This window comes from Zonotrichia albicollis, chromosome 3 (assembly GCF_047830755.1).
Source record: "Zonotrichia albicollis isolate bZonAlb1 chromosome 3, bZonAlb1.hap1, whole genome shotgun sequence".
In the NCBI taxonomy this organism is placed as follows: domain Eukaryota; kingdom Metazoa; phylum Chordata; class Aves; order Passeriformes; family Passerellidae; genus Zonotrichia; species Zonotrichia albicollis.
The window spans coordinates 80,257,938-80,279,089 of record NC_133821.1 but is presented as its reverse complement, the minus strand read 5'-3'; the positions used below and the strand labels follow the sequence as shown (position 1 = coordinate 80,279,089).

The following is a 21,152-nucleotide window of genomic DNA, read 5'->3' as shown; positions in this document are numbered from 1 at the left end:
CTTCAGCCTCTATTAAACTCAACCCAGTGTACAATACTTGTTGACACTGTTTTGCTCTTCCTCCAGACTGTCCTGCTGCTTCTGTAACCCTGTTCCAGCCATTTAGCTGCAGTAGTGCAGGTTACTCACATCTCACTGCACTTGGATTTTGAAAGCAACTTGCAAATCCACTAGAGACCGATTATTTTCTTTCTAGGTGCCGAACTGTTCTATGAAGTTTTATACACCCATTGATATTTTAAAGAACTGTTCTTCTTTTCCCTTAATGGGAACTTCTAGATGCAAACATTTTTCTCTGAAATGAAAGATAAATAGAAAACTCAAAAAAATTACCAAGAGACACCCAGTTTTGGTTCAAACCTCCACCAAGAGGTGGCAGTCAGTTATAAAGGAATAATGAACCTACAGTGCCCTCACGTGTGAGGGGATATGAATTAGAAGAAGTCTGGAGATCTAGAAAAGGAGAGAAAAGTTCTCAAGCCTTCAGGAAGGACCCTCACTGAAGAAAACAATGTTTTCCAGCACGTGGGGATAATTGTCCTCATGCATTAGGACAGACTGGGTACTATAAACATGTGCAAGAAACAAATGACAAAATATCTCCACTTTCAACTGCCTTTTCAGATGCTTGTGAACTGAAAGTTTCATGTGCTTTCTCACCACAGGAACATAATAAAGGCAGTTTAGTTATCTAGTGCAGAAGCCACTAAATTGTATTTCAACGAAGTACCACCTTAGTGGAAGGTCAAATTTACAAATACAATAAACACTGTGCAGACAAGTCCAACGATGTTGAAGACAACATTTCTTCAAGTGTCTTAGCAAAGATCACACTTCATTCTATTACCCAGGAACACAAAAGTTATCTTTTCTACAGTTACACAGAAATTAAGGAGGGTAATGCACCTTAACTAGCATTCACAAAACCTGTAGGTCAAGTTGGAAGTCACCTAAGTTAACCAACAGGAAGCACCAAAGACAGGAGTGCCTTAGCTCACCTCTCACTGTGCTAGAGCTTTCTGCCCACCACAGAAAGGCAACTGCATCTATTCACGACCACAACCTCAAGCCAAGAGACTGGTGCTCTCACCAATGAGATCACTTAAGCAAGACAGAGCCAAGTCCCAGTCATTAATGGGCCCAAGGTGACTTCACCTCCTCTCCAAATAAAGTGAAGCTGTTTAATGATGGTGACCCAGCCAGCACTTCCAACTGCATTAGTCCTGCTTTACACGCAATTCTTAGCTTGTTCACAGGCCTGGAAATGAGAGCAAAAGCTACTTCAATTCTCTCATCTTGGGAGCCCAGGCATGTAAGGGGCATGACTTTGAACCACCTCAGGGAGAAAAGGTGCTGAACCCAGAGCCCTCACTCTTTGGAAAAGCTCTAACCACTAAGCTATTTCTCAGGAGTGGGAGGGGTAGCTCTGGTTTGTTTTGTGCAAAGCCCATCTGATAGGTCTTCAGTAAACATGCTCCAAGAACACCATGTTCTGCAAGCCCTGAGAGGAGATAGAAGGAAACATTTAACCTCTGGATCCACAGTGAGCTTACTTGAGCACAAGCGTGGAACTACTGCCCACTTCCAGACCTGTAACAGCCTTAAGCATGGCTGAGTATCTGATGAGGTTCTGCCTAGATGCTCACTGACTTTGGCTAAAGGCTTAGAAGGATCCTGAGTTTTGAAGCCCTGAGTCAGGTTATAAACACAAGCTTCCTGAACTCAGCTCCTGTCTTTAGACTCCGTCATTGTCTTTCAGAGACTTAGTGAAAACCAGAACCTTTTTCTTGACAAATAATTATAACACAGGACAGAGGAACCCCCATGTTGGTGGCTGTAAGTGCAGAAATCTGAAGTTATCTTATTCCATTTAAAACAAACAAACAAATCCCCAAAACCCAACCAAGCAAAAAAAAAAAAAAAAAAACAAACAAAAAAACCAAAAAAACCCCAAAACCAAAAACCACCAGCTGTACTACAAAAACATTAGGTTTGAAGAGAAAAGCATTCTGATGCTAGCAACTACCAGAAGTTGAGTCTACCTAACTTATTTCAACTTTCAATTTTTATGTTTTTGTTCTACTGTAGGGAGAACATTTTCCTGTTAGGGTTACTTTTTCCTATAGTGCCATCTGTTGCAGAACCTCACCTCTTTTATTGTTATTGTGAACAATATATCAATGATAAAGAAGCGACAAACTTGTCAATGAAAATACTGTAAGCTTTGTCACAATCATGACCTAAATGTATCCCAAGTGGCTGAACTACCATTCCCCTGTAGGAGGCTGTAGGAAACAGTAACAAAGTGTAAGAAACAGTAGAGCACAGCACCTGAAAATACCTCCAAGATACAAGCTAACTCTTTCAGTTGCAAACAAATAGTAAGGGAGTTAAAGAATTCCAAGAGTATTTGGATCTAAGAGGCCACAAACTTCAGCCTTCTTCTTTCACTAAAAATACCACCTATGTTCTGATGCATTAGACAGTAGTAAGTAGGAAATCTCTGGGGACACAAGCAGTCTGTTGGGTCACTGCTACAGCCAGGGCTGAATTAAGTAGAACACCTTTCCCACTGGATGAGGCCTTGCCATACAGCAGGATAAAAGCTAAAATGCAGCTAGGAAGTTTCAACATGCAGGGTCCCTCTGAGCACACACCAGCAACTCCTGTGCACCACAGTCACACAGCAAAGAATGTATTGCTTCTAGCTAGTGAGGACTGCCAAAAAATTATATTTTCCACTGTCTCTCTTTATAATAGGGGACAACTAACAGTATTTAAACAGATTTTAGCCTTGACAATGCAGTAGTTTTACTCTCTTGGAATAAAGAAAAAAAAAGGCAAATAGCAACACTGTCACACAACACATTATTTTACTTAAGATAATACAGTTCAGTAGAAAAAAAATATTTAATTCCAGAGATAGCTTAAACATATTTATTGGTTAATTTTGTTCAACAGGAACTAAAAAGTCCGAAAACCTTAAATGTCACCCCTCTCTTCCCACCTAGAATCTACTCTTTTGTTGAATCTGTTCTTAGAAAAACTGGTTAGGTGCCACGTGCTAGTTCAAAATTCTTTTCAGATAAGCTCAAAATTAAAGTTAAGAGTTGTTCACCAAAGTCTTCTAATAGTTTCATTTCCCCTAAAGTCCTTCATATAGATCCTTTGCTAGATCCTTCAGAAAGAGAAAAGAGACTGATTATGGCCATTATTTTCACTTAGTACCTCTGCTAGTATTTTCTGGTTAGACTGGGGAAAGTCAGTGCCATGGCCAGCAAAAGAAGACACCATCATACACACTCAGGACTGATTTCCTTCACAAACCTCAGCTTTTTGACCCCAACTCTTTCAGTTATTAAAACATCACTGTAGTTGGGTAGGGGATTTTTTTCTGTTGTTGTTTTGGCTTTGGGGTTTTTTTTTAATACGTGGGAGTGTATGCCTCCTGTGTTCAGATGTGGTGACTTTGTGCAGTGAGTGCCTTTTTCCTTCTTTCAGTTTTGTTTTTTTGAAAGACATATTGATGCCACAGCTTCATTAACAGTACAAAGGTAATATTAGGGTAGTTTCAGTCGGAGATAAACGCCTTACAAAACTGAAATAGTGACGATCATGAATTAAAATAGAAATAGGCATAAAACTTGAATATAGTGGTGAATATTCATAATTAATATATAAGGTGCTGATGCACCTACTATCATAAACTTCTTATTCATTAATATTTTTCTTCTCCCTTTCCTATGACTGTGTCAATCATCACTGTTTTAAGTCAGTTACTATTACATTGTATCTAAAGAAAACCAGCAAGATATCATGACCAACAAAAAAACCCCTAAAAATATGCTCCATCTCAAGAAGTTTTCATGTTACTGTTCTGCAAACAGAAATAGCATGAGATAAAAGGGACATTTTAGTTTCATTTTTCAAGAGTTTTAGAGCAATACACCTCCATTTATATTGATGGCACTTCAAACAAATCAAAAACTGGCAACAAAACATGAGACATGAAGTCTCCCCCAAGTGTTCCTTCAAATTCATTACATCTTCCTTGAGCAGGTGCACCAGCTTAAGTTCATTCCATGAGGAATTCTGTGAAGCACGTACAAGTGAGGAATGTCTATTTACTGCTGCGGTAACTGGCACACCTGGTAGCCCACACTGAGCCAATTTAGTCCTGAAAATACTGCAGCTGCATTCATGACATTGCATTTAACCTGCCAGGCCCTGCTGAAAGATACACCACACAAATCAATAGAGACACTGTGCTTCCAGGCTCCATATGGCCCATCCCAAAGGTGCTTCCTGCATCTCTCTACTCACAGTGTGACTTCTCAGATTAAGAGACAAGTGTGAGTGTCAGCTTGGCACAGTGATCACACTTATGGCCACTGGAACTCAGGGAAACCTGACACTTCTAAGAGGAGACACATGACTGTTCGGAACAAATGGAAGTACTAAGAGAGTTTTGAAACAGAATCCTGCAGCAACATTTCAAGATGCTTCTGGCCAGACCAACCAGCACAGGGGCCTCAACCCTGCAAGCACATGCATGCTTCACTCCACCACACAGGAGCAGCCATTCTGGCAATTTAGGGCTGCTCCCAAGAATAACAAGCAGATGGGACTTTATTCAGGATAATGTCTGTGGTACACTACACTTATAATGAAGTACCTGCTGGTTTATTTTTAATCTATAGTTTTTAGATCATGTGATGGTATTAATGTAAGTACTCTCAGTAAAGCAGTTCCCTCCAAATGTGACAGTAAGTGCCCAAAATACTGCTGCTAAGACAATAAATACTTCAGATGAAAATCAAGGAAAAAAAGCCCAAATCCTACCACAACAATTGAATTAAACAGATGTGTTTAATATAATAGTAAATTTAACCTGAATAAAGAAAAATGTTTTCCTCTTGTGATACAAAACCAAATTGTGTCCTATTTCTGTGGCACAAAACACTCTTTCCCCCTCTTCAAAAAGAGATCCCAGAAGCTGAACTTTAAAAAAGCCATGCAAACATGTATTTAATCCTAGATTTCTGAAGGCAACATATTTGGAAGTGTTCTAAAAAGAAAGAGAAGATAAATACTTAATGTTTGATTGGAGAAATTATTTTAGCATTTTCAGTCTTCACCAAAATTCTTGTTCAACTCACCTCATTAATCTAACTGGATTACCATTACTCAGGTTAAATTCTTCACCCACCTTACAAGGCCTTCAAAGCTTTCACACTAATTTGGCTTTAATATTAAGCACTTTTGGACTGAGGTAAATAAATTTCACAGCATCTGGACAAAATGTGGTTTTCTCCTAACTTGAGGGAATTTTAAGACCTCAGGTATTTATTTCTCAATGTGACATCTTGTCAATAAAAATGATTTTAAGGGCCAAGTTAAGTTTTGAGATGAGGCAGAGCAAGTTTCAAATTCCAGTTCAGTACAGATCCCACTCACGCTTGAATGAGATACTGATACAACCAAGGCAAATGCTCTAAGATTTTTACAACTTTAAATGAAAACATGAAACTCCTAATGCTTGAAAAGATCTACTTTGTCTGTTCAACTGCATTCACAAGCCACTTACCTGAGAGAGGCAAACCAGAGACTGGGATGTGAGACCTTCATGTTCATAGATTTTGGCTATCCTAAGGGTATTTTTCTTGCTGTTCTTCATGGGACTTTCATTTATTACCCAGGAAGCCTTTTCCTGCAAGCACTTTGTCAAAAGCAGCGCATTTTCACAAAAAGGAGGGGTTTTTTGAGACATCAATCAACTTTGTAACAACCAAATAAACACTGATATTCTGGCAAATTCTAAATTTCACTCTCAAGAAAACACACCAACGACTAGTTCCAATATTGTGGTGTGTTGATGGTGGCTGCATGCCAGGTCTCCACCAAAGCTGCTCTATCTCTCCCTTCTTCAGCTAGTCAGGGAGACAGAATGTAATAAAAGAAGCTTGTAGGCCAAGGTAAGGACAGAGAGAGATCACTCACTCAGCAGTTACCATCACAGGCAAAACATACTTGATTTGGGGAAATTAACTTAAATTATTAATAAATCATAGTAAGATAATGAGAAATAAACCCAAAATTTCAAGCATCTTATCCCCCCCCAACCCCACTTTCTTCCTGGGCTTAACTTCCCTCACAATTTTTTCTACTTCCTCTTCCCTAGCAATGCAGGGGAACAGGCAATGGGGTTGTGGTAAGATACATTGTCCCCACAGGAGGCAGTTCTCCATGAACTTCTCCAAAGTGCATCCTTCCTCAGGGCTGCAATTCTTCTTGAACTGCTTCAGCTTGGGTCCCTTCCAGTGGGGTGGAGCCATTCAGGAATGGACTGATCCAGCATGGATCCCCCTCAGGGTCACAAATCCTGCCAGAAAAACCTCTACAGCTCCATTCTCCACAGGGCCACAGGTGCTGCCAGGAGCCTGCTACAGCACAGGCTCCCAGACTTCCTCAGGCATCCACCTGCTCTGCTGTGGGATCCTCCACAACCTGCAGGCGGAGATCTGCTCCACCACAGACCTCCAGCAGGACATCCTGCCTCATCATGGTCAGGACCATGGGCTGCAAAGGAATCTCAGCTCCAGCCCCTAAAACACCACTTCCCCCTCCTTCTTCACTGCCCTTGTCTGCAGAGCTGTTTCTCTCACATATCCCTCCCTTCTCTCACTCCCGCTGCTGTTACCCAGGGCTTTCCCCCTTTCCTAGAAGACATTATCCCAGAGGTACCACCACTGTCACTGATGGGCTTGGCCTTGGCCAGTGACAGGCCCAAATTGGAGCCAAATGGACATTTGGGAAATTTTCAGCAGCTTCTCACAGGAGTCACCCCTGTAGATGCTATGAAACCAAAATCTTGCCATGCAAAGCCAATACAAATACAGAGCCAAGGGGGTAAAAAAATAAAATCCATTTTTTATTAAATAATCTGCCCCACATATTTCCTGGACTTCACTACAAGAGAGAAATAAAAATGATTGCTGTAAGAGCCTTCTAGAAATTTAGAATTTGCATCAATAATGAGAGAATTCTTTTTAGGATGCTCTCCTGCACATGATGCCAGATTTCCATACCAACTCTGTGAAGTGTCATGATCCCATCTAGTTACATGAAGAGAAGCAACTGCCACAAAGACATTATAGCAGCTTCTCTTCTATATTTTCTTACAGTAGCAGAATATTGTTGCAACAGAATATTATACAGCATGCTGCTTCAATTCCTTCTCATTCTATACCATTCAGAATTGTTAAGAACTCAAATAACTTCTTCAAAGAAGCTTCCCCTTCCATTTCGAAGTCTCAGGGTTCCAGACTTCTCAGAGAGCTCAATATTCAGAAACTGAAACTATGTAAGTGGTATCACACTATTTTAAAAAGAAAGTAGTTTACAGACTTTATTATCCACGTGAATACTGTCTTAGTCTGTTGGGGATGGAGAGCTTGATTTCAATGAGCATCAGAATCTACTGTTGTACCAGATAAAGGAATCTAGTCTCAAATTAGGCTATTAAATTATATTATCCCTGGCTTCTATTACATACAGAAGAAGATATTTCACATGATACTATCCCTAGGAAAACCACTTCATTCTATTTCAAAATTATTTATGCTTGGCTTCAGAATTTAGTTAGTTCTTTGTTAGATTGCCTCTTATATTGTATATCCGTAATAAAAACTTACAGCACATCCTCTTTCCAGTTTGATTTCCACTTATATTTCTTAGCACTTTTAGACAACAAAGGAGCTCAATGCTTTTTACCACTCCTGTCTAGTTGGATTGGCCACTCTTATTTTTAAACAAATGAATTCAAGTAGTGCTGTAGCAGGATACTCTACCTGTCCGATTTTCAGCTGTTTGGATGGCCTGGAAAGGCCCGGGGTGGCCTTGGGGCAGCCCGCGCTTCAAAGGACGAGAAGAGGCTTCAGTTCTTTTCTTGGTCTCGGTGTTTATTAATTGTTTATCTAAAAGATTTTCTCTCGGCCCGACAGAGGTCTGCTCAGCAGCCAGCCATGAGCACACTCCTTGCCCTCTGGGGCGGTCACCTATCTTTATACTCAAAGTTACGTATACAATATTTATCATTTTTCCCCAATACCTTTCACCCTTATTAACCAGTGCACTTTTAGTAATAACCAATCCTAAAGTGCCACCATCACCACAGAAGATGGAGGAGAAGAAGAAGGAGGACAGGACACGCCCCAATCCCTCCATCTTACTTCTCTAAACCCCCCTGGTACAGAAATCCTAAACCCTGTGTTTCACTCTCTAATTAACTTATCCCTTCACCATTCACTCTGGTGAAATCCTCCTATCCTCATACAAGTGTCGTCTCCCGTGTAGGATCAAAGTCCAGCCACCAGACACTTCTGGCAACATTCCAGGACTCCCGAGCCCCCCAAGGGTGGTCTCGGTGACTCGGCACCTCAGTCCTGAGGTGCTGAGATCCCACATCTACCCCTAAAGTGGTCAAGCAACTTGGACAATGTCCTGTTTGCACAGCCATCAGTGGTGGCCTGAGCTCAGGCCATGGGCTGGTTCTGGTGTTGAACTACACTAAACCCCAGTTCAGTATCCTGCTAGTGAGGCAAAGATTTGGCAGACAAGCTCCTAAGCTGACCTGGCAGTCATGGGACTGGCAGTCGGTCACTTTATGCTATCAAAGCCCAGCCCACTTTCATAAGGTAAGGTTTCTCTAGCATACTCCCTCTTGACACTCCTCAAAGTTAGGAGAGAGACCTGCCCACGAGCATTGGTAGGGTGAGTTACATCCACCTTACTTAATTATTCCTTCCTGTGAGCTTTACTATAACTGCTTTGCAATAGTGCTCTGTTCTATCCTATACAGACACTGCTAGCAGCTCCAGCTTTTATACTGTACAGGAAAGAACACTGGGGCTAAGATTGGATCCAGCCACACCTGGACCTCTTTCTGAGAAGGAGTTTAGAAAGCAGGGGGTTCCTTTCAGCACCTCGTGGTTCAGCAGCAGGACTTGTCACTCCACCCTCAACAAGTACACAGAGCAAATGCTCAGAAGATTAGTATTCATTTTTCTGCTGAAGTTTGGAAAACACATGATGATAGACATGTATGTTTGTTTCTGTTACAGAATCAAGAAGGCGTCTCCTTACAGCTGTCTAAAACAGCTAGATACAAAAAGAAAAATTTCACACCAGACCATCACACAGGACAGAACCAGACAGGTTATATTAGTAAAGGATAACCTGGGATAAGTTTGCACTAAAACCAGAGACTTTCAACAAAACTTCAAGCTTTGGCCCTCCCACGCCAGCATCCCTGACACAAACTCTGAGATTATATCGTCAAAGACATTTTATTCCTCAAAAGACAAATGTTTATTCATGAAGTTATTGTTAAACAGGGAATTTGTGAGTCCAAGTGAGTGTGCAACTAGAGAAATCTTCAGTTTCGCAACACAATCAAGAAGAGGTTTAGAAGATAGTATTAAAATCTGATTTTATTCTCTGTAAAATGCATCTTCCCAAGTATTTTTTAGCAACTGCCTTTTTGAAGGAACAGCCAGCAAGTCATTTAGCTTCCATGTGAGATTCCCATGAGAACTTTGCAATTGCCTTAGCATGTTTTTATGCACATGCATGAAGACTGACTGCCACTGGAAATGACTTTTGAGCCACGTGGCTACCCTGCCCCAGAGCTCTGACAGCCAAGAACTGCACCTGCCCCCAAAACATGCGGATGTGTGACACCCTGCACCACAGACCTGGCTCTGAGAGGAGGAACACAGGTGGAAGCCACATATAAGGGAAGCACAGCTTACCAGTACAAAATGAATTTTTGCATCATGAAGCAGCCATGTTTTCCACTGCCCTTAGGAGTAATGATCTGCACACTAAATTCAGAGTGTATAAAAGCAGCACTTCTCCCAAGTCTTCTATCACTATACACAAACATACCAAAAACTACAAAAAACCACAGAACAGTCTATGCTTCAATCTCAGGTATTCATTTAATGTATAAGCTACAAAGAGTTAACTACTACCTTTAGAATCTAAAATTAAGATTTTTACATTGCACATTACAAATGGTATCTTCTGCATTAAAAAACAGCTTTCATTCCTAGTGAAACCTTACTCAAAACCTTGAATCCTTTAACAAGAAGGCCTGATACTGAATAATGAAAGAAAAAGAAGCAACATTTGACATTTCCAATTTACACATCCTCTTCTGACGGATTATAGACAATATCAGCCAAGCAGAGTTGCCATGTTCTGAATAGCAAGAAAAGCAGAACACTACAAGCCAAGATACCAATATGCCTTCTAAAAGCCAGACAAAAGCATTTCTTTTCCATTTGGCTTATTTTCCTGCCTCGTGGAACAAAACAGTAGCAATAAAAATGTCAGAATTAAGCTTCTCTTACAGAACACTATTTATACATCAATTTCTAGGTAAATATAAGCAACCATTACAAACATAACTCTTAAAACCAAAATGTAACCTAGGTGAAGTTATAAGGTTTCCAAAACCTTTTCTGTAACACAAGTAAGAAAGACAGAATGGACACAAAGGAAGTTACAGCAACTATCAAAAGCATATCCTGGTAAGGCCTTATCTCTTAACATGGTGGGCTCCAGAAAACGTTTTGTGCACAGCAGTTGCCAAATATTTAGTACTGTTAAAGGGACATAAGCTTGCACTCAGCACTAACTTGAAATTCACAGAGATACAAAGTTTTTCCTAAACTTTTTCCTTTCTTTGGTCTTTCTTCTACATGGTTATCAATGTGAAACTAGTTTAGAACTAAAATTTAAATCAATGGAAAATCCAAACAGTTGAATCTGAGTGGAATGTGCTGTTGGCAAACAGGCTGCATTTAAAGCTAAATTTTTGTAGCACCAGAACACCAGCAACAGGCTCAGCAACAAGCTGCAATGGAAAAAACATCTTTCAGAAAAGAGGTGGTTCTCCTCCTCCCAGAAACAAACACCATCCTCTCTCCCCCAAAAAAAGAAAACAAAAGGAAAAAAATGCACACAGGAAAGGCTTCAGAACTTTAAATAAGTTTGTGTTTTCAGGTTTATTCCTCCTTTGAATAAATGTCATATTATTCCATGTTTACTCTCTAGGAGTTAAGAAATCCTTCACAAAAATATTTGTCTCAGAAGAAAACCGTTTAAAAGCAATTCAGTACCAATCAACAGTATCCCAGGGAGAGAAATGTGGTGAAGAGGTGATTACATCTTGAGTCTCAAAGCTCAGGCCCACAAAGCCAGTCAGCTATTTAGGCAGACAAAAACTTGCCAGGATAGACCTGCAACTAAGAAAACTTTATTACTGATTCCAGAAGGCATAGAATAGTGAAAAAAGTTACAATTTTAAACTAACTTACAGGGAAAAAACCAAAAACCATGTGTTTTCAGAAGCAGTTTTCAGTGCTTTTCTACAGTACAGTGCCTGAATTGAAAGTAAGTTCTTGCAGTTGCACAGAAGGGACACATTATCAGATTACATAAGCAGCATCACCTCTATTTTTAAAATACCAGCCCAGTATATTTTTGGGTAATATTCTTGCACTAGAACACAGCACTGGGTGATACTTTTAACCCAAAATTACATGAAAGAACTAACTTTGTTTCTACACAAAGCTGAAGTAAGAAAAATGGTAAATTGTTTACTAGGTTTAAATAGAACTAAACCAGTTCACCTTCCCAAACCAACTTTTGGCAGTAATTTAACCTAAGCTTTCCAGAAAAAAAAAAAAAAAAAAAAAAAAAAAAAAAAAAAAGACAAAGGGAAAGAAAAAAAGTCAAAGTCACTGAAAACAACAAAAAGGCAGTAAACAAGAAAAAAAGCCAACACTTAACTTTTTGGGCTTAATTAATTTATGTAGCTTCAAGTGAAGATTTCCATGTTTCCACTGATTTCTGGAGAGAAATCTAAACTTTTCCCACTCTCCAATCCCCGTTAAACTGTAAACAATTTACTGGAATAGAAAACCATACTGACAGCAAACCATATTTTTGGAAATTTAAACACTCGGTATCCACAGGAAAATATAATCAAGCTTTCAAAACCTTTTTTTCTGGCCCACAATGGTATATTCAGTACTTTTCCACTATGTTTATTTTAAAAGGAGAAACCCTGACCTGAAGAAAAAGTCAAGAGTAAGATGACAAAACAGCAAGTATTTCTTCAGTGCTCACTTTGCACTTGTCACAGTAAAACAGTGTAATTTTCTTTAAAGTAATATGCTTTGGTCAGGCTAACAGAAGATATATTATTTTACACAATGTAGAAATCCATACTTTTTCTTTACTTAATATTGTATGCTAATTTACAAAAGACTGCAAAATCTTAGAGCTTTTCCCTTTGCTTGAACACCTCCTCAAGATACATAAAATTTCCCCATTTTTGAGCAAAAATCAGCCAAATGTATGCCAAAAGCCCAATATGAGGACAGTTATTTACTAATAAACAGGACAAACAAATTATATTATAAAGCCCCCCAAAAAATATAAATAAATTGACTTTTGGGAAACTCAGAGCAGAACTTCTAGGAAAATCAATGCAGAGAGGGGAAGGATCAGTGCTACCCATACACTATTAGAATCAGAGCAAGAGAAACAATTTTAGATAGAGACCCAAGTGAACACTAGAACATGAGTGTAGACTGGAAAGGATCATATCCAGTTATGAGTTGAAATGAACAGCCAACTTCTAAAATTACCTCTAGAAAGAGAAGCAGAATCAAAAGAAAGTTTTAAAAAAATCTAAAAAAGCATTCATGTGACTTAGTGAGTGCTAGATCAGGAGAACAGATGCTGCTATTTACAAAATGCATTCAAGCTGAAGCATTTCTGGTTCCTACAGATCTCTAGGTATTAACTCCTATTTAAAAAAACAAAAAAACACAGGGAACAAATATTTTTGAACTAAGCCACCAATGTACATCCTATAATTGCTTACCTCATTACTAAACAGCAAGAGATATGGAAACATTGCTGTTTGATTTCTTGAGTTTTAAAGCACTTCAATGCAGTAAAAAAAATAAATATCAACCAAGATATTACCAGAAGTGTGCTTCATGCAAATAAAATTTGTAGTTATGATGTCCTGAAAATCAATGCAGCAAAAATCACATAAATTCATAAATTTACAGATAATTTCCAACAATTATAAGGAAAAACTGACTAAGCAAAGCTCACTTCCATACATGAAGAGCCACATATCATTAGCATGGAAAATGATGGAAAGGCTCAAACGCAGAAACAGCATTAGAAGTGCCCCAGATGCCCTACTTGGCATCACTTTGAGAACCTCCACTGTTTTCAAGCAACTCCTTATTCCAACCAAAGACATTCCCAAGGTCAGCAATTCTGGAGTTGACAAGCTCAGCAAGAGAAAATTTTCCTTCATCTCTCTCAACAGACTGAAGCCTTAAGAATGAAGGCAAGTAGGCTGAAGCAGGGAAGAGAGATAAGGCCATCTGAGTTTTATTGAGCATTTAAGTCTTTAAGAAATATTTTCACATGCCTGCTCAGAATATCCTCTGACATGTCAAGATTAATTCTTCTCCATTAACATCAGCCTGACCCCACAGATGTGATACAGACCCATCATCAGAACATGTTTACAATAATACTGCAGAGGCAGCAGATGCCATAAATAAGACTGATCATTTTAAAGCATCATGTCATTACTTCAGCATTCTCTCTCAATTTGACAAAAGCAAGAGTATTAAACACCACCAAAAAGCCCATAACAGACAGATGTTTCTAAACTAGTGATGGAAAAGCACCATGTGGATTTTGAAGGGAGCACCCTACAATGAATAATTAAATCCATTCCATCCAATATCTGGAAGAGACAGAACATGCTTTTGCTATGAAGTGAACTTACAAAAAAAGATGTTTTAATTCACTGTATAGAAGAGTACTGTGGGAAACAGGAACTGATTTGGGTATTGGCATTGTGCAGAGGGACTAGGCAGCTTCCAGACGGATCAGATTTGCCAGCACCAGTGAGGATATCATATTTAAATTCTTAAGCTTGAATAGACAATAAATTTCAACTGAGACACCTTGCTAGGGTGGCTGACCAACAGTAAGGATCACAGGGGAATATCCCTATCATGCAGCAGGACACAGTCAAATTAACTTGGACAAAAATCCTAAACCTAACAGATCTGCCTAGCTAGAGATCTCAATGTTCACTAAAGAAAACTACTAGTGTTGTACAGGAAGGCTAAAAAAGACTTTAGACAAAGTTATAAAGTAATTTTTCAAATATTACGCCCAAGAAGATTAAAGATTTGGAAAGTTAGGCAGTCTTCCATAACACCATTGAAATAAATGAATGGAAATGAATGGAATAAATGGAATCAGGATAAACCATTTGGGAGCAATGAGCATAATTTTCACCCTTATTACTCTTAACAAGTGTGCACCATAGAGCTCAAACACAAAGCAAAGAGTGAATTCTCTTGTGAATTCACATTGCTAGAACAAATACAGCAATGGAACAGAACAGTAACTCCTATTTTATCCTTTATGGATGCACACAGGGGAATCACTACCTCCTCTCCTGGCAGAGGCTTTATTTGTCCTACCACAGTGGCAGAGGACACAATGTCTGCTTTGGCTATGACCAGCAACCTTCCCATCCTTTCTGGATGCCCATTTAATTTAAATGATACAAGCATTTTGCCAGGATTTGGAAAGGAAGGATATTCCCTTCCATGTCCTCTGCCAAGCAAGCCTAGATCCCAATCGGTCCCTCAAGGTTTTAAGACAGGAAAATGCATTTGGCTGCTCACATGACCCCTCTCTTCTGTGCCCTAACAGCCCTCAGCAGCCTCTGGAATTCTGATACATTTATCCACTAAAGCAGCAGGCCTGAGAAAACAAAGAGATAATCAAAACCACCCCTTCAAGCCCACCTGATTCTTTTATGTATGAGACAGGTTTCAGACCACAGGTTTGAGCACTGTTTGCCAGGTAAATACACTCCTGAAGATCAAAGGGAAAGGACTCAGATGGCTCTTGAAGTCCCTTCAAGCAGTTACCAATACAAAAGACAGAAAAAGAAGCTGGAAGGAAAAATCATCCAGCTAGCAATGCTCTCCCTTTCCCAGGGAGAGACCAAGTAAGTACCTCACTCCTGCCTGATGTTTAAGAACAGTTTAGATCTAAAGATGAACATGACTGGATAAGTCTATCCTAATACTGAAATTTTCCCCAGATGTCCAATCCAAGTCTTTCTGGAATTTAGATGCATTGTTCATTCATTCTAGCTCATGTTTTCTCTGTTTTTGCAGCAGGATTTTCATCCCTTTTCATCACACTTCTTTTTGAATATATTATCTTAAGCCTCCTTTTAGCTGACCACACCACCACTAAGTACTTCAAACCTTCTTCACAAAAAACCTCCAAAGGACTAGAAGATATTATACAAACTCACAATAAATATTAAAGTAATTTTAAATTATATTATTGTTCTCCAGTTTTCTTACTCTCCTTCCCAGCTTGTAATCCATTCAACAAACCATAAAAATTTGTTAATCAAGCCTTTGCTGGACTGGACCTTGTAGAGGCTGTACCAAGTACTTGTTACCTGACCTCACCTGCCTTCTGGGGATGGTTGTCCAGCTAATTTTACTCACTAAGGTGCAGTTTATAGATCACAATTCCCCAGCTTGTTAATAAGGCTATCATGTGAACACTGAGGACTCCAGTATATCAATCTATTAATATAACAGAATATCTCTGCACCACAAGGCCTGTTACTCCATCACAGAAGCAGCAGCAATGCTGGATTTAAAAGAATTTATCCTGGCTAAGTCTGCTTTGGCTGTTGCTCAACTTCTTTTCCTAGGCACCAAAAATGTGTTTCAATGAAGGGTCCAGTATTTTTTCTTTGAGCTACAGTTAAAATCCATCAGCTTCCTCTTCATCCCATCCCATTTAGCCCACACTGAAGAGGCATGCACCAATTAATCTGAGTCTGCTACTTCCCTCCACTATCTTGAAATTACAATCCACTACATGAGATCACTTCAGCTAGCTGCTTTGTTAAGCACCCTGGAATTAATTTCACCAGACCCTACCAGATTTAAAATCTGTTGCTTATCCAAGCAACCTACAGGTTTTCCCTCCAGCCTAGGAAGGTATTTATGCTTTTATGGCTACTGACTACACAGGCCGGATTAACCGTTTCAGAAAACATTTCAATCACCTCAGCATTATCTGTTAATCCACTAATCTGTGCATCTTTTATTTCTTGCTTTCTTCCAATATTCATTTTAGCCATGCCTCCTTATGTTTTTGACCATCCTAGCTTTATTCATACATCTTTGTGTTCTTTCTATACGTTTCCTTTGTTGACATCAATGAAAAGATCAACAGAGAGTAGAGTTATTTTTTCATTACTAATTTTCCCCTTCAATGCAAGTGCTTGGTATCATTAGACTACTTCTCAAAGAGGCAGAGATTGGTTTTTTCTTCCTTATATTTGCCCCCAGTCAAGCTCTGTGTGCTGTATTCTCTGCTTTTTGACACTTATGGGTTTTTATGCTGTTGTCATCTGTTATCCTATGTAGACTAGAATCCAGTTGCACCAGCAGAACCTGCCCTCCATCTCTGTATTCTCTTTGTTTATGAAGAGAATGAATTTACACACCCAGTACATCCTGCTGAGTTTTCTCCACTGAATGGTTACAAGAGATTTTAATTATCAATTCCCATCCTTTCAGTGATTCTTCTCCAGCTATGGACAGCCACCTTGTATTTAGATCCCACTGCTACATTACTGATTGATCCACCAGAGGCTGGCAGAAGACTGTTGATGAGCATGTGTTTAGACATCCCCTGCTGTTCTTTCCCAATATATTTGTGTTGGTGTGCGGGCACCCAGCGCACCGGCAGGAGTGACGCACTACTCTGCAAGGTCACAGGCACTGTGCTTTAAACACATGCAAAACACCCCATCAGCAAGAACTTCCCAAGAACCTAGCATACATCTTGGGGGCTTTACCTCAAAAACCACTCATCAAACATTTATAACTGCAAACATGGAAGCTGCTTTCACTTGGTTAAAGCATTGCGATTGAAATATGTTTAAAACATCTTTAAAATTATCCATTGAGGTCAAAGTGGCTTTAGGAACTTGCTTTTGTTAATAAAAGCAAAAATCAGAAAAAAGGGAACTCATTTGCTGACATTGTCTTTATAATAACCCTTACAAAAACAATTCATTTATTCTAAATGGGAAAACCTATGTATTCTCTCAGGTAAAAAAGTATATGTTCTTATACATATATAGACATAGAGCCTACAATGAGAAAACTCATTATCCTGAACATAAGGATAATGTCAAATCATAAGGATAATGTCAAATCAACAGGAATTTACATTAAGAAATAATTAATTCTATAGATTCTGATACAAGCAATATTATTTATTAATAATATCATTATTAATGCTATTTATTAACAGCAAAGAAGAAAGCTGCACACTTAGTACCCCACCATACATCAGAGGAATTTTTATCCAGGGAAAAGAAACCCCAAAACATAACAAAGGCAGGCTTAGAGGGATGCCATGCTGACACAGGCTGCTGCCAAGTCTGCAGCTTGCACCAGCCATACAATGCATTCTACCCACCTGCTCCAGACACAAAGCTGCAAAATCACCAGGAGCACCAGCTGCTCATGCCTAAATATTTGCTGACTGCCCCACCAGGCAAGAGGGCACTAACTCAAAGAAAGAAATAGCAATCGGACTGCATGGAAAATTCTAATCTTGGATGTCCTCACTGATTTATGCTGGAAGCAAACCTGAAAGATGAATAATGCACATTTTGCAGTTCTCCATATTGAGGCACCTGGGGTGGGCAGGAACAAAAAGAGATAGATTAGTCCAGGCTCAGAGGTGTAGTCTGGGATGGACCCTCCCACAGGAGACAGAATGAGGGGAGCCCCAGTTCACAGGACAACTTCTGGGTTCAAAGTTGCCTCTCCTGCCCTGGGCTCCATGCAATTTAATAACTTTGGACAGCATTATTGTACATATTGCTGTGGACTTCAGTATTGGTTCAGAGCCCAAAACAGGGAGATAAAGTAATACAAGTGCTGATGCTGATCCAAATGGGATTTCACATTTTTAAGCAGCTAACCTTTGGAAGCACTGCTGAAAGCCACAAGTTCTATTAATTTAACACTTTGCTCTATCCGCCATCTTCACTGCAGAGAACTGAACAATATTATTCTTGGTGATTAAACAACAGAAAACCATTTCATGCCTGACAATAGTCCTCAGCACTCAAAACAGAACACCTGCACTGGATTATTTCTCCAACAAATGTTTGTTGGATGCAAAGATTACAATGAAAATTTTCATTTATAAGTACAGACACAAGACCTAAGATTTGCCAGTCTATATTGATAAAATACAGAATACTTCTCTCTTAGATCTATGCTTCTGAAAAGGAAAATATACAAAAGAAGCTTTTAAAAAATTTCTTAAAATAATGTTGTATTTGACTTTATTTTGCTTAACTTATTGGTAAACTTTTACTGCACCTTGTGTGTACAGCTGGTTTCACAGCTATTAAACCTTTGACACCAATGTTTATTAATCAAACCAGCAAGGACCACAGCATTTGAACTTGCATTTGCTGCATGAAGACAGACATTCTCTGCCAGAACTTTTTGGCTTAGTTTAAAAAAAAAAGAAGCTAGTAACAAAGTTTCTAAACCACACTAAAACTTGAACAGACCACTAACTTCAAATACATAAAAACATAGAAGGGAGTCATCCGGTCCTGTATTCTGACCTCACCCCAAAATCTAGGTGAGAGATCACCAGCTGTTTGGCCTTGGAATAGACTGGTATTTTGAACCTGACAAAAACAAGTCTTCCCTTAGCAGTCTGTTGCAGTAACTCTCATTCTCACTGCTAACAGACTCACTTCTCATATGAACCTTTAACAGGGAAGATGCCAGATGAAGTTTTCAGCTCAATATTCAAGTTTGGGGTGGTTGCTTGTTTCACTGGCTTCAGTTTTTAAAGAAAAGCTGTCAAGCTCTTCACTTAGACCAGGTGGAACTATCAGCTTTGAGAAAAACCCCACACACAGCCTAAACTGGGTACAATAAGTTACACTGTATTGATCACACCGCACACTACTAAGAAGTTAGACAAAAAAAACAGAGACTCTCTCAGCTCCAATAACTCAAACCCAGAATGTATTTCTATATATATAATAACATAAAATGTTATTTATGTTATACACATTTATGCATATCATGTATAAATTATTCTATCTATAGTACTTTCATATATTATTATTATTATTATGTTACCCTGGATGTCTCTATATTCAACCTGTTAAAGTTCAGGGAGAAAAAGCACAGTAGTGAGAAGCAGGCAGCTATCTCCAAGCCCAGCTCCCTGTATTCACTTGTGATTAAAAGAAATCCCCGAATTTCCTTTTCCTACTCTGCAGCTAAAAGCAGCAGCTTTAGCAGTTCTGCTGGACCCGTTGATACAAGAATTCTGAGATCTGTGCAAAAACTTGAGGTGAGCAAGAGAATCGCAATGCAAGTAACTATAATTAGACTGCAAGAGTGGAAGAGTACAAAGTAACATTTATTTTTGTTAGCATTAGGTCAGTAAATGCAATCCTCTATTGGCTAGGCTGCCTATGATGCCTTTGGAAAAAAAAAAAAAAGTTGGATCCTATCGATGCCAGTGGAAAAGCTATTTACCAATAAACAAGAAGGGCATTCTGACAGGCTCTGCCTTAACAACAAGCTCACATGGCTTGTAAAAGCTCCAAGACTTCCCATTTATATTTTCAATTGGCAACACTAATATCAATACCCAAATCCTTCCTGCTTTTCTGTTAAAGTTAACAGGGTAATATCACAGCACTGATCATACAGACTGAAACTAGAGCGCTAAAGTTGTCATTTTAATGCTTCCTTGGGGATGCCCCAACTTTCCAGCCATTCATTGCCAAATCCTCTATGGTGAATTCCACTGAGAGACTTCGTGCTTTGTCACAGAATAGTTAGGGTTGGAAGGGACCTCTGGAGATCATCCAGTCCAAGCTCACTGCCAAGGCAGGATCACCGAGAGCAGGTGACACAGGAACATATCCAGGTGTTTTTTGAGTATCTTCAGTGAGATATTCCCCCTCCCTCCCCCCGCTGCCTTTCAATAACGCTTTTCCAAGTGTTTATTCAGGGAGAAAGCCGTAGGGGTGAGGAGCACTTAGCACGTATTAATTGCAGGAATAAATCTGACAGGGTGGATCAGACGCCCACCTCGGGGCACAGATGAACCCTGAGGGCGCCCTGCGTGGGCCGGGAGAGCCCGCGGGCCGGTCCCAAAGCCGAAGGGGCGGCGTGCCGCGCTCACCTGCACCCCGCCGAGGATCGCCTCGCTCTTCTCCCTCACGTCGGGGAAGGGGCACCGCTTGGACAGCATGAGCAGGCGGGCCAGCGCCTCGCCCAGCCCGTCCCGGGCGACGGGCACCGGCAGCCCGTCGGCGACCGCCCCGGAGGCGACGCTCTCAGCGCGGCGGAGCACGGCTTGCCCGATGGTGTCCAGGGCGGCGGCGCGGGCGGCGGCGTCCCGGCTGCACAGCCCGTCCCAGCGCACCTCGCCCTCCCGCTCCTCCATGGGGCCGCCCGGCCGCTGCTCCCCCGCCGCAGCCGCCGCCTCCTCCTCCTCAGCAGCCCCGGCGCGGCCGCCCCATGGCGGGCTCCCGGCAGCCGCCAGCCCGCCCACACAGACGACGACGAGCGCGGCCGCGGCGAGCGCAGAGCCCGCTGCCCGCGCCGCATGGGGGGCAGCGCGGGCCGGTGCCCCCGACAGCCGCCGCCCTCCCGCGCCGGGGCTGCCGAGCGAGCGGCGCCGCTGCAGCTTCGCCTTTCCCGGCGGGGAGAGGGGCGGCCACCACCCCGCGGCGCCGGCGGCTCCTCCTCCCTGCCCCGGGCATGGAGGGAAGGGGTGGCCCCGGCCCTGCCTCTCCCGGGACGGCCCCTCAGCCCTCCCCGCCGGGGCCGCCACCGACCCCCGGCAGTCCGCTCACGCGGGGTTGGGGGGAAATAGCCCCGCCCAGCACGGGGAGCCCGCGTGACAGACCGCCGCTC

The 21,152-nt window shown here is 40.9% G+C and overlaps 1 protein-coding gene across 1 annotated transcript in view; it reads right to left on the bottom strand.

Moving 5' to 3' along the window:
• SESN1 (sestrin 1) overlaps positions 1-21,120 on the bottom strand; it is a 79,737-nt gene extending 58,617 nt beyond the window's left edge. The window contains exon 1 of the mRNA XM_005485067.4: positions 20,416-21,120. Within this exon, the coding sequence (XP_005485124.1) occupies positions 20,416-20,679 (264 nt within the window). The 5' untranslated portion in view covers positions 20,680-21,120. The remainder of the gene's footprint in view (positions 1-20,415) is intronic.
• Positions 21,121-21,152: the final 32 nt, after the last annotated feature.